At 32.8% G+C, this 14339-nt stretch overlaps 1 protein-coding gene across 1 annotated transcript in view; it reads right to left on the bottom strand.

The window, feature by feature from the left end:
- Window positions 1-14339, bottom strand: part of LOC131907795 (fibrous sheath-interacting protein 2-like) — a 79940-nt gene that overhangs the window by 57239 nt on the left and 8362 nt on the right. Inside the window, exons 8-13 of the mRNA XM_059258888.1 lie at window positions 11743-11863; window positions 9361-9447; window positions 5258-5373; window positions 4444-4480; window positions 3734-3837; window positions 1588-1651 (exon numbers count right to left, since the gene is read on the bottom strand). Of these exons, the coding sequence (XP_059114871.1) occupies window positions 1588-1651; window positions 3734-3837; window positions 4444-4480; window positions 5258-5373; window positions 9361-9447; window positions 11743-11863 (529 nt within the window). The remainder of the gene's footprint in view (window positions 1-1587; window positions 1652-3733; window positions 3838-4443; window positions 4481-5257; window positions 5374-9360; window positions 9448-11742; window positions 11864-14339) is intronic.

The raw sequence follows: 14339 nt of genomic DNA, 5'->3' as shown, positions 1-14339 counted from the left end.
AAAGTTTAAGGGCATTCTTGGAAAAAAAAAGAAAAAGGAACATGCCTAATCCTGGGGAGCATTATGTTACATGAAATAAGTCAAAAGTGCAGAAAAGCAACTCTTGCATGTTTTCCCTTACTTGTCAAATACGGATTGTCAAACTCATAACAACAGAACATAATGGATTTGAAGGAAAAGGACATGGAGTGATATTTGTCACAGTTTAGTCTTTTGTAAAATTAATAAATATTAGAGATCCAATACGTAGTGTGACAATTGTAAACAGTATGTTGTTGTGTACTTTAAAAATTGTTAGGAGAGACGACCTCCAGTGTTCTAACCATGCACACACTCAAACTTACATGCACAAGTGTAACTGTGAGGTTAAAAATATGTCAACTGGCTTATTATATAGTATTTTTATATATGTATGTATATCAATAGTTTGGTACATCTCAAATTACTAAGTAGTTTGTACTAAATTCATACTATTTTACTTGTAAACTATGCCTCAAAGTCTGGAAGACAGGAAAAGACAAGCTAATAGACAAGTAAAAAGGACACAAAATATAAGCATCCATGGGAAGTTATTTCAATTTTGATTGTGATCATTAGAAATATCGCATTAAAAATAGCAGGAGAAGCTGGGCGGTGGTGGCGCACGCATTTATTCCCAGCACTCGGGAGGCAGAGGCAGGCGGATCTCTGTGAGTTCAAGGCTAGCCTGGTCTACAAAGTGAGTTCCTGGAAAAGTACAAAGCTACACAGAGAAACCTTGTCTCGAAAAATCAAAAAAAAAAATAGCAGGAGATTAAAACATAAAATATTTGAAGTCTCAGGGGACATTGAGAAAGAAAGGGCAGAAAAACTGTAGGAGCTGCAGGGAGAGGCAGTGTGCTGTGCCACTGTGTCTCCTAGGAATGTCAGGCGCTACACCCATAAATTCTCACTGACATAACTGCCTAGATATAAACAAAACAAGGACAATATAATAGATATTCTAAAGCAGGGGGTGGGGAAAGTCCAGGAGGCCTGAACCCTACACAAAAACTATGGGCACCTGGTGAATGTTGAGAGCAGAAAAAACAGTCTTCCTCAAGGATGAGCATATCAATTACTCGTCCCTGAAAACATACATACATGTAACAGTATACAGAATAAGCATATTGTACTTATGTACTTAGAATTATATCTGTATATTTTAATGAGAGGAAGGAGAGGTATATGGCAGATTTTGAAGGGAGGAAAGGAAGGGGGAAATCATGTAATTATAGTCTAATCTAAAAAATAAAAGAAATAATAAGAATCATAAAACTCTCTTTCCTCATGACTCAAATAACCCAGTTCCAGGTATTCTCTTCATACAGTATATGGCTTTTATACATTCATTTATAAACTTGGTTTGTGTGTTTGTCAAGACTATTTCTTCTATTATAGGGTAAAAGCTCTGGGTAACATCCTGGCTACGTTTTCCTTCAATGTTCAATATTCTGCACAAGACCTAGCAGAAATCATTGCATTAATACATTAACTAGCATTGTAATAGGAATAAGTGACAGGTGAAAGAATGTTTTAAAAGCTGCATGACTTCCTGCTGATGTTTACCTGGTTCACCAACATAACTTGATTTCTTGCTTGGCTTTCCATTCCAATCACCTTTCATATGCTGCTACATAAACAACAAAAAGAGAGATTTCTCTAAATTTTTATCATCAACTTATATTTATATGTTTATTTAAAAAATGAATAATGTTAAATTTCTCAAAAATCTCCATTTGTAAGAAATATTCATGTTTTGTGCTTATGTTATACTTATAATTTATACAATTAAAATTAACATATTTATAAAAAATGTCTACAATGCTCACACATCTGATGATTTTCCAACTTTGATACTCAGCATGTAGTTGTATTCATGTCAAATACAGTATCATTATACAATTTAATGAAATTATATGTAGTTGGAATTGGCATGAGGAGTGAAAACTGAAGATTTAGATAGTTAAGAGGAAGGTTCTGTGTTCCTGCTATGATACTACTTCCCTATAAATATAGCATTTTCTGGTAACCCTAACTACATGAAGGCAAAGAAATCAATCAACTTAAGTAGCACTGCAAGATATTTTTTAAAACAGCAGCTCAGTGGTACTGAAAAAGACCATGTACCATCTATGAGTGATTGTGAGTTTCTCTACTTTTCTGGGCACTCAACCTGATTGTAGAAAAAAGAATCATAACAAAAAGTATCTTCATTTTTCAATATTCAATAAGTAATGAGAAAAATGTCTGACAATTTTAGGCTTTGCACAGTGTGCCAGAGAACAATTAAACTTTTTTTAAAAGATTTATTATTTATTTATTTATTTATTTATTTATTTATTTATTTATTTATTTATTTATTTATTTATTATGTATATAGTGTTCTGCCTACATGCCGCCAGAAGAGGGCACCAGATCGAATTGTAGATGGTTGTGAGCCACCATGTGGTTGCTGGGAATTGAACTCAGGACCTCTGGAAGAGCAGCCAGTGCTCTTACCCTCTAAGCCATCTCTCCAGCCCACAATTAAACTTCTTATCATAAATTTGGTATCTGTAAACATCTGCTACCCATTTGGGAGTGATATGGAAAGTGAGTAAAGAATGCAATACTCAGAAAGGTCAGTAATGCAGTTTACACATACTATTTTTGTGTCCTGATATAAATTGTTTCCTTGTTCTTTACTGAACATTATCTGTATGTAGCACAGTGATGTTTTCATTTTGCAGTCTTGAGTATTGCCATAATCAACCTACAGAGTATATTATCATGCCATTTTTTTTTGCAATCCCATGAATAAACTTGACACATGCTTTTTGGCCTCTTGATCCTTGTAATGTTTTGAAAATGTACAAAACAAAGATGTATGCTACAGTGTGTTTTAAGATATTGTTTTAACAGGCCTTCTTGATTTCTTAAATGTTAGAGGCTTTAAAATATGGTAAACAATGCTACTATTCCAACAGTTAAAATTTTTCCTGATTGTTAGCATATTTAACAGAGCTAGTGACACAGCAGATTAGTGAACTAACTATGCAAAACTACAGTTAACAAATATTTATTTATAATAAAATGTGTCACAGAGACATACCATCATGGTAAACATAATATAGTTTAGATATTCTGCATTACTTTTTATTCTGCATTATTTGATATCAATTGTTATGCATTATAAGTCACATAAAATGATATCATTTTCTACTTTTATATGAAAAATTCATTTGGAGATAATCTGTTAAATACCTATCAAAATTGTTGAAAACTATGTAAACTCCTTAGCATAATGAATCAATTATTACCATAATATTGTAACTGAGGATACTGATTTTATTCCTAAGATAACAGGTTGACAATTTATAGATAATATTTATTTCATGTGAAATGGCTATACACTTGGATACCCACTGATAACTTCCCATAAGAAGATACCTGATTACTGATAAAAATGCTAAATCAGTGTTATAACAAGCCACCAAAGAAGCTCAGCTAATTCCTCTGTGGGTTCCATGTATGCAATAAATATTACACCTTGTGGATTATATTTAAACACCCTGATCTTGAGTTATTACATTTTTACAATTGTATGATAAATTCCATGGAATGAAGTTATACTGTAAGGTTAACTTTCATATAATATATGGCATTTTCATATATTAAAATGACCATAAGGTATCTTATTTATTAAATTTAGAGTAAATTAAATGTTACATACCTCTTCTTTTTGAGGACACAAAGATGAACATGAAAGTCTATTAGTCTTTGTGGGTGAATTTTGTGCTGAAATAATTGACTCTCTAGTTGATGTGTTTACAGGAACTAGAAAGATAAGAGATAGCTTTAAGTATGAATGTACTATAATTCCAAAGGTGAATTATAACTTGCAGGCTTGCTCTAGCATTCTCTTTACTAAGCTGCTACACTGACTAGAATAGTCAAAATCAGCAATCTATTTAAGCTAAGAAAACTTCTTTAAAGATAGCATCTTTTTTGGATGTTCACTGCCTAAATATGTCACTTCTTCCCAGTTGCATCCAGTGAAGAATCTGAAACATTATCTTTTGATGACCACAACCACTTAGTCTCATGAAAGTAACAGGGCCCACTGACAAAATGGATTGTTTTAATTGTATTAAGTCTGCAACAACAACTTATTGCTTGTATAAAGAAATAAAGCTGTATTTTAAATTGATTTTAGGAAAAGGGCATAGAAGTGATAAAAAGCTGTTTTAAGAAGTTGTTTTCACAGCAAGATCTATGGTGAACTAAAAAGAGGAAGAAGTGATTAGGGGAAAGGTACTTCAATATTTAAAAAGTCAAACTAATCATTCCTTTTAAAATTAGGAAAAACAGCTTTCAAAACCATGTAATGGAGTCCAACTATGTACTTAATAACAGAATAATTAGTATTGTTCATAACCTTACCTTTTTCATCACTTATTTTTGTCATTATTCCATTTGTCTATATGGCAAAATATTAAAGAGAAAAATATTCATTAGTAACAATACTTCAGGAAGAGATTCTGCCTTCTGTCAGGAAACCAAATGAATCTAGATTTTTTCTACCCTTCATGTCTAAAGTTTGTCATAAAAAGTGTAGCAAGCACAGTGAATATACTTAACTTCCCAGGATACCTTTCGCCATCTCAAATTTAGTTCAATATTGAGCTCAATTTATAGCAATATAGGTCTTACTCCTCTTCTGTCTGCCCTTTATTTAAAGGCACGGTGAGCCACTTGATGGATAGTTCTCAAACTTAGTCATTCAACTGTATACAGAGAAATACAATTCTAACAATTCAAACCCCAGGCAACACTATAACCCTTATTTAAAGTACTCCTTCCACCAGAGCCAGAATAGAAATTAGTCACCCCAGATTAGTGTAACATTTTCTATGTTTATGCCTAATTAGTCAATGTGTCCTCAAGATGGGTGTTGCCTCACTAGCCTTTGCATTCATTTGACTCAATTTTCTTACTTTCTCATGTTTAGCTTATCCCAGTGCTTGGTCAAACACATGAGCATAGATTTCTTATATTACTAGTAAATAGCAATGTTATCATTACTATTGATAACGGGCTTTAGATTTGTTCCTGTTAAATGTCACAGTACATGAATTATAAAGCTTGCAAGAACTCATTTCCCCTAATAGTACCAGGTTAGTAAAAGAGATAACACATGTGAAAAAAACTTAGGCAGATGAAGTAATACTAACCACATAATTTGAAATATTTTTACCTTTTGTTCTGAGCTACTGTTCTGTATCTCTGTCTGATACGCAACTGAGGATCCTGATATTTTTGTAACGTTCTTTGAACTACTCTGAGACTGATTAACAACAGTTGATACTTGTCCTAGGAGTAAATGAGAAAGAAAACCTTTGGCTTTGAACATGTTGTTAAGTGAAACAAATTGTATTTTCTCTAACTAATTATTAAAATTTGAAATATTCATGAGTAACAATACTTACAAAAGAAATACAACTGAAAGACTCATTCAATCAACAATATATTGGGATTATATATGTGCTCCCCTGGATGGTTGTAATCAATCCATCTTTCTAGTCCCAAGAGTACTGATCTATAACTCTTAAGGATAGTTTGTATTTTCTGAAATGTTACATGAATGCAATTATACAGTGTGTATACTTTTCCTTTATTTTTATTTTGGGGAAAGTAAAATCATTTTTTTATGCTGCATTATGCGGTTTGGGTACACCACACTTTGTAGTCTACCATGAGTTCATGGACAACTCAGTTGTTTTCAATTCCAGCCATTTCTAAAATAAACTTCTGTGAATTTTCGTGCACAAATATATATATATATATATATATATATACATATATATATATATATACATATATATATAAAACATATCAATAGATCTATCTATCTATCCTTATTTATATAGATAGATCTATAAAAGTATTGATCTGTCTCTAATCTACTTCAGTTAAATTGAATAAAGCTTTATCATAAAACCTGCCTTACCATATGGTAAATATAACTTTAAGTAACCTCAAAAACTTTATCAAAGTGATCAGCTTATTTTAATATCAATCACGATTATGTTTACTCCCAAATATTTAATAAGCTTTTGTGAATGGCGTTTTTTTTTTGCTTTCTCAGCATGTTTTATATTATGATAAAGGTATATTAATTATTAGGAAAGGTCTTCTGGAGAAACTACGCTGACCATACATCCCTCTACATTCTCAAAGGTGTCCAAAGAGTTTGTTGTTAGAGCCTTTTTTATCTTCTTGTACATAGATTAACATTAATGACAAATAATGAGGATGCTCCTTCTTTCTTTACCATTTATATCATTTGTACTCTTATCTTTTCTTATTGCTTTAGCTAAGACTTCAAGCATGATATATATTATATATATGGGATTAACATGTAGGCAACATGTCCTTTTCTTTACTTGGTGGAAAAGCTTTGAGCTCTGAACTCAGCGTAACGTTAGGTACAGATTTGTCACACATAACCTTTCATGTGTTAGGCGTGTTTCTTCATAACTCTTTCCATGAGGTTATGAGGGATTTTTGTCAAAAATCATATTTTTATCTATTAGATGTTATGATATGTTATATTTATATTAAAAATCATAATGAAACCTATTGTTTTATAATTACCATATACTAATAAAGAAGATGAAAACAAAACAGAGCAGAAAACTAAATTGGAGTTCATTCAAAGAGGGCAGGCAAAGGCATAACAACCTAATTGTTGCTCTGTTCAATATAGATTCAAACTAAGTTGAAAAGTTTTCTGACATTTGATATTGTCGGAAAATGTAAACAGTGCTTAATTGTTTGATGATAGGGAATTACGATGTATTAGTATGTGTGATGTAATAATGGCATTTTTATACCATATTTCTAAAATGTTCACTATTTTTTCAGAATACATATTGAAATACTGATGATGATGTTATAATTGTGATGGGCTTCAAAATGATTTGGCAACACAGAAATGCTGAAGCCATAGATAAAATGGCTCATGAATTGTTGAAAATGATAGTCATGACCACACAACGCTTCACTGTCACCTCCTCAGTTTTACTTGTATTTGAATTATTTAATAGGAAAAGCTTAAAAATCTTTAAAAACTATAAAAATATCTTCCAAAGGGGAAAAATCAATGCTGATTTTAAATATCAATGCACAGAGGACTGTATATAGTATCATATTAGAAATATTATATAAACAGTAATTAAAATATCATAAGTATTTTGTCAGAATTATGAAAAAAATGAACTAGAATATTTTGCCTGTGTGTAGGCATGTGTGTATTGTGTGTACATGCCCATGATGGTGTACATATGCTTACATTGTGTGTATTCAAGGATGTGTACAGGTATGTGGAGGTCTGAGGTCAATGACGAGTATCTCCTTTGATCAGGTTCTACTTTAATATTAGGAACCAGAGTTTCTTACTGAACATGGAGTTCATCTATTCAGCTGGCCTCTGAGGCCTAGGCATCCATTTATCTCTGCCCCCCACCCCCCACCCCCATCCTAGCACTGGAGTTAGGAACTCGGGACTTTAACATAACTGCTGGGAATCTGAATTCAGGTCCTTGTACCTGTGTGACAAAACTTCAAAGACTGAGCCATTTCCCTAGTCCCAGATGGGTTTTTAAAAGTATAAAAACAATCAACTGTCAACCTGAAGTCTATTTTAAATGAGAGTAACAAATTTCATGAGTAAAGATAAAGAGATATGATATTAAAAATAACAGCAGCAGCAAAAACCTAGGCTCATTTGCTGCTAGAAAGGCTGGCATATATGAGACACCACAGAAGACTGAGGTGGATGAGATGATACCAGAAACATAATCTAGAAAAATGTATTAAAGGGGAAAGCCATGGTAACTGTCATGGTAAACAATATTTTTCTCTTAATAAGTTTATAAAACATACTTCATAATTAAAAGAAAAATTTACCTCATTATCTAATTTGATATTGGATGTATGTAGATGTAGTACATGAGAAAATTCTGAAGGAGAAGAGTATTAGGTTATAGTAACAAGAATGCTATATTCCAGTGAAGGAGGTACAATGATGACTCACTTGTTTATTCTAAAAAAAATAATATTATGACCTAGAATATCTCTGATAAAACTGCTCAGAGCATAATAAAACAAAAGTCAGGCTGTTAACCAACTTGCAAGTAGACATAGTGGTCTGTTGGCTTATGTTTGTATTAACAGGGCAAGGGAAGCTGAGGCACAGGGACTGCTAGAAGTTTGAGGCCAAGTTGGACTGCAAGATGAGACTCTGAAAACAACAACCATAATGACAAAAGACATGTTCAATAGTATTAAAGACTGAAGTAGCCATAGTTAGCTGTGATAACTGTTGGTAGACGAAGAGTAAGATTTCCTTAGGGGCTATGGTATGTTGCCCAAACTCTAATGGGAGGTTCAGAAAAGCTAACTGGGGGTGGGGTTGGCTTTTGCATCCTAGATGCTGCCTCACCCCCAGTGACACTCTTTTTACAACAAGGCCACACCTACTAACCCTTTGCAAACAGTTGTACTATCTAGAGACCAAGCATTCGAATACATGAACCTATGGAGGTCATTCTCATTAAAGGCATCACAGAGATGGACAAGCTCAAATTCAGAGGGTCCTGTGACAGACTAGCCAGGTAAAGATTGGTAGCACTGTCTTTTTGTGGGGTTTCTGGATTTTGTAAAAAGCAAACAGATTATACACAGCGAACAAAAAACTTGGACTTTGTTTTCTTTAGGTTTTAATCAGTAAGGTATGATTCAAGGTTATTCCAAGTTTACACATTAACTGCAACTTGAGAGTTATTAGTAAAAATAATGTCATAGCATTCAGTTTTAATGTTTTTCATTTTTATGTTTATCATTAGAGTACTTCTTGTTTAGGGGCTCATGGTATAATCTGGTGAGCTTAAATGAAGAACAAAAAGTGACACAGCCTAACAATGGTAGAAAGTGATACTTCAGTAAATGTTCATTTTATTGTGGAGTCAATGAATTTAGCTTCTGGAATATTCCTGAGTTTTCTAAAATCATTCTGAGAATATAAAGTACAATCAGCCAATTTGTATCTATAATTAATAATAATAAATACTGCATTGAACTGTTCTTAAGTGAAAGTTCAATGAACAGGTAAAAACACTAAATGCGTTATCTAGAGATTAAATTCTGAAAGCAGTACATGGCAGGCAGCCTCAAAAATCAGTAATTCATCAGAATAAACTAAAGCTTCATGTGCATTCAAGTGAAGATTACCACCAACTCAGTTTTCTCCAAAATAACTACTTTAAATATTTGATATTTACTAAAATATTCAATTACCTGATGTTCCTTTTAATAATTCCTGATCACCACCAGGATAAACTACTTTTATATCATCAAACTGCTTCTTTTTCTTCTTTATAAAAGCTTAAAAATGTAATAAGACATATTATTAGTAGTGATAATTGAATTAGCCAAGATCAAATATCCGTTTGTGCTCAAGAGGAAATAAGTCATTGTTAATCTATATTTGGTATTTGGAAGACATAGAGGAGAAGATGGAGAAATGTCAAATGGGAGGAGATAATTATTTCTGAAATATTATGCCTTTAATTTAAAAGATACTTGGAGAGACTATTTTGAAAGAAGGAAACCTGCACCATAATCTACTGAAGCATGTAGTTTCCTTTCTGGAGGAATGCATACCAGCATAAAGACATTGATGAGGATTTATCAGCCCACAGTGACTATGAAATTCTTGAATTTGACTTAGAGATGAATAAAAGCAAAAAAGATAGATGTGTGTATATATGTATACATATGTTTTCTGATTGGTAGAAGAAGACATTACTACAGTGCTAACAATTGTGAAATTGATGTCTTTATTCCTTGTCACTTCAATACTATGGAAATATTATTAGTGTACAATTTTCTAAGGAATATATGATGTAGCAATGCTTAAGAGTGCTACTTCAGGGGCTGAACAGATGGTTCTGAAGTTAAGATCACTTGTTGCTCTTGTAGAAGACCTGGGTTTGGTTCCCAAGGCTCACACAATGGCTCACAACCAACCAGTTCCAGGGGTCTGTTGCCCTCTTCTAACCTCCAGAGATACCAGGTATGCACATGGTATGCATACATGCATACAGGATAAAATACACATAAAATAAAAAAAATTAAATGTTTGGAAGAGTTGACAATTCGCATCATTTCCCTATTACATGACAACAAGATATTGGGTTGTACAAAGCTGTTAAAATGATTTGTATTCTGAAGCACAGGGCTGCATCTACCAAACTTATCTAGTAGATTTATTTTTCTCAAAATTTTATTTCATGCAAAATTAGATATTTAGTATTAGAGCGACTGAAATTATTAGAAATCTGTAGCAATATAGAGTATTGTAAGCTTTCAGTGAGTCAAAGAAGAGGGATCATGCAATTTGCCATTTCAAGAAATACCTGACTGGGTGTAAATTGAGTGTGAAGGATTAGAAAGAAAAATGTGAGTAGGCGATAGTAGGCTGAGAAAATGGACACAGAGAGGCAACAAAAGGGAGACAATCTGTTTAATAATGGTCAGTACTACTATATAACAGAGCTATCAATGAAGACTTACTATGTGCCAGAATTTTGAACATCTTCATAGACGTTGTTTAGTGTATTATGTTCAGTTTTAGAGGGGAAAAGTGTCTGTGAAATGTTAAATAACTTGCCAAAACCATTAACAGGTATTGAAAATTATAAAGGAGAAGTTAGAGGAAGAGTTGGACAGTAGTAGCCTGGCTCCAGAGCCTGTACACTGTACCAGTAGAGGACAGTTGTCATCCTCAAGCATACAGTGCAACATGAAATCTGGAAGTTTAAATAAGGACTGGACTCATATGGTGATAGATGCTTGCATACACCATTTAAACTGAATTTAATGGGAAACAGCTTGGGTCAGCAGAAGACATTATCAGAATTAAATAAGTGCACAATATGGGTGAAGGAAGGTAAAAGCAGAATCCAATTAAGAGCAGTTAATAAGGTAATTGAGTTACGTAAGAAGGATCTGAACTGAAGTGGGATTGAGAAGAAACAAGACTGATGGCCGTGTTCTTCCTCAATAGTATGCATTCTTAAAACTTTTCTTAGAGTTCTGTGTTAACCAATAACTAATTAGATAGTTTCACTGTAATATCTTAATGTTACACAAAAAAATGCAGCTGATATGAATTGGACTTGGTCAAGTCATGCTGTTTCTTTTAAACCTTCTTCCATTCTTTTCCATTTTATTTCACCCTTCTTGTCTCTGCACGTTTTCTCTATCTTTATTTCCCTAATTTCCCAGGTTCTTTCGATTCTTACTACTTGACAACATAATAAAACACAATGTTGATGTATATAAACAATTATTTTACATATTAGTTTTAATGTGTTAGTAAACTATGTGTTATCTTAAGTACAGGGAAATTGGTGCAAAAACTGTAGGGCAATCAAATTTGTTTCCTGAACAAGTTGATAAGATTATTTTAGTTTAGGAGCGTGTGTGTGTGTGTGTGTGTGTGTGTGTGTGTGTGTGTGTGTGTGTGTGTGTTTGAACGTGTGATCTTTTCAACTTGAACAATAATGTGGAAATGGTTAGTTTGGGACCGCAGATAAAGTGAGTAGCAAGTACAAGTATGTAAGATATTACATTACAGTGATCAATGCTTTCTTCTTAGTACCATAATATTCTCACATTCATAAGCAGTTCCATTTTGTCCTTTATATTCAAATGCATTTCTTCCCATGTCATCTTTAATGTCAGTATCTTGCATTTTTTGTAAATAAGCCATTTTTTTCTCTAATATTGCTTGTTTCTAAAATATTAAAGAAAATATACTGATTAGTATTAATTTGGCATTTATAAATCCAAAACAAATATTTAAATAATCTAGTATAGTGGAAATAAACACTTACACTTGTCTTGTGACTTTTAAATTTAGAGTATTTAGAGAGCAGTAAGGAGTCGATTTCTATTTCTGATCAAATACTTAAGTACAATTTACCTCACTGAATACTTTGGTAGAATTATTGAAGTTATTGAAATGTAACTTTTTGTGGATCTCTTGGATACTACTGATCATGGACATGGAAGAAAAGAGATAAATGTACAGAGAGGGTCCTAGATATTTTATTTAGAATTCTGTAAGAAAAAGGATTAGTACACATAGAGAAGCACTCAAGATAGCATAAAGGAACATCCCGAGGGGTAAGAGAGAACAGAGCTTTGCATCTCCATAAAGATGAAAATTACATGTTTTTTCACAATCTCCAGTATAAAGGCTTCATGAGTCATACTGGCTAGAATACTAAAAATGACCCTTGCTTCAATAATAGGGAATAACTAGTTCAGATAACTGGTAACACTAGCCTCACTAATAAATCATAAAAAAAATCTGATTAATCAAATTGTTTCCAAAGTTATAAAAAGACTTAATACAAGAAGTCAATATATGGCATGAAGTTCAAGATTCTAGTCCTGTAAAGATACAGGGCCATGTGACCTATAAAAATATATCATTCAACTATAATTATCCTAGGAAAGGCAGAGAAGTTAGACTTCAAGCCAAGAATATCAATGCACTCAGCATAGTTGCATTCTGTACGGATTCAATGATAGAACGTCTCTTAAAGGAAGCACTGAAAGGGAAAAGACTCAGATATTGAGACCATTTAATGTAGTGAAGGTCCTGAAAAGAGGAAAGCATGGATGTGCATGTGCAGTTGATCTACATTGCAAACTTATTGGGATTAAGAATAGCCATGGGTATATACCACATGGTGGGTCTGCAAGGTTGTTTACTGAAAAGAAAAGACATACCCAAAATGTGGGCAGTACTAATCCAGGGGCTAGAACCTCAGAATAAATTAATAAAATGAAGGAAGGCGAGCTGAGAACAAACAGTTCCAGACTGTGGATGTAATGGGAGCAGCTGTCACAATCCTGCATTCTCGTTTTCCTAAAATACAGATAGACTGGATCCTCTCACACTGAAAGCCACAATCAACTCTCCCTCTCTCGAATTGCTTCTTGTCAGACATTTGACCACAGAAAGAAAAATTATGAATAAGAGATAGAACAGAAATATTTTAAAATTTCTCCTTAAAAAAATTCCAAAGTTGTTACAAATGGTGAACTCAGAGGTTCAGGAGAAACATGAGCAGGATTACAAACAACTGAATGAGATCACGCTACACTGATACCAGATCTAGAGAGTAACTCCACAAGATAAAACAAACAAACAAAAAAAAACCCAAAAAACAAAAACAACAACAATAAAAAACCCATGCTAACATTTCTTCTGCAAAATTCTACACAAACTTTTGGCAATTTGTATCAAACTGTATGTCATATAAATTACAGTACAATCTGAGCAAATGAATTGATTTAATGACCATGAATTCCAGATTTATTGAACATTTATTATTTGACTTATATTATACACTTCCTGAGAACCATAAATATCAATTCAACAAAATCATAAAAGAAAATATTCAACAAGCTACCAACATTCCTTTCTGATAAAACTTTTGGCAATCTAGTGATAAAATTTTCTAAAACTGTTGAAATGTATGTATGAAAGACACAGAACCTCATAGGTAATTCTAGAAAAAGTAAAGTTTTACTTTTGAGATGTGTATCAATGAAAGCTGCTATGCCTACTACTATTTTATCATTAAAGCCTACTCTAATTAACTATTTTTATGTATGTATGTGTGTGTGCTATCTGTAGGTGTTTATGGAGCTATTGAAACATTGAACATGGGGTGATATGCAGATTATACTAAATAAGATAAGCCTACTTATTCATAGGAACAGTGAATCTCAAACAAGACTAAGATGCACTGTGAGAAGCAGAATGGAAAATAAAATGCAAACTTCAATTTGTAACATTTTATAGGAAAATAAAATAGACACTTCAATTTCCAATATTTTATGAAGTTTAAGTATAACGATATATTGTAATACAAATCAAACTTCATAAATTTTATACCTAAATTTGTCAAGAATAATTTACTCAAAATTTAATTTTAGACCTATATTTATTAACATGAAAAATCATTTAGTGTTTTTTATTAAATGAAGAAGCAACCTACAAAATAATCTATAAGATGTAAAAGTAAAACTAGGAGAGGGGGCTTGGGTGGTAAGAGCACTTGCAGTGAACTTGGATTCAGTTTCCAGCACCTACATGGTGATACACAACCATATGTAACTCAAGTTACAGGGCACCTGACTGCTTCTTTAGGCCTCTGTACACCTAATGTACAGTACATATATGCTGTTAAACA

The sequence above is a fragment of the Peromyscus eremicus genome, chromosome 4, assembly GCF_949786415.1.
Source record: "Peromyscus eremicus chromosome 4, PerEre_H2_v1, whole genome shotgun sequence".
Classification (NCBI taxonomy): domain Eukaryota; kingdom Metazoa; phylum Chordata; class Mammalia; order Rodentia; family Cricetidae; genus Peromyscus; species Peromyscus eremicus.
The sequence above is the reverse complement of the archived record's forward strand: the minus strand, read 5'-3'. Positions and strand labels throughout refer to the sequence as shown.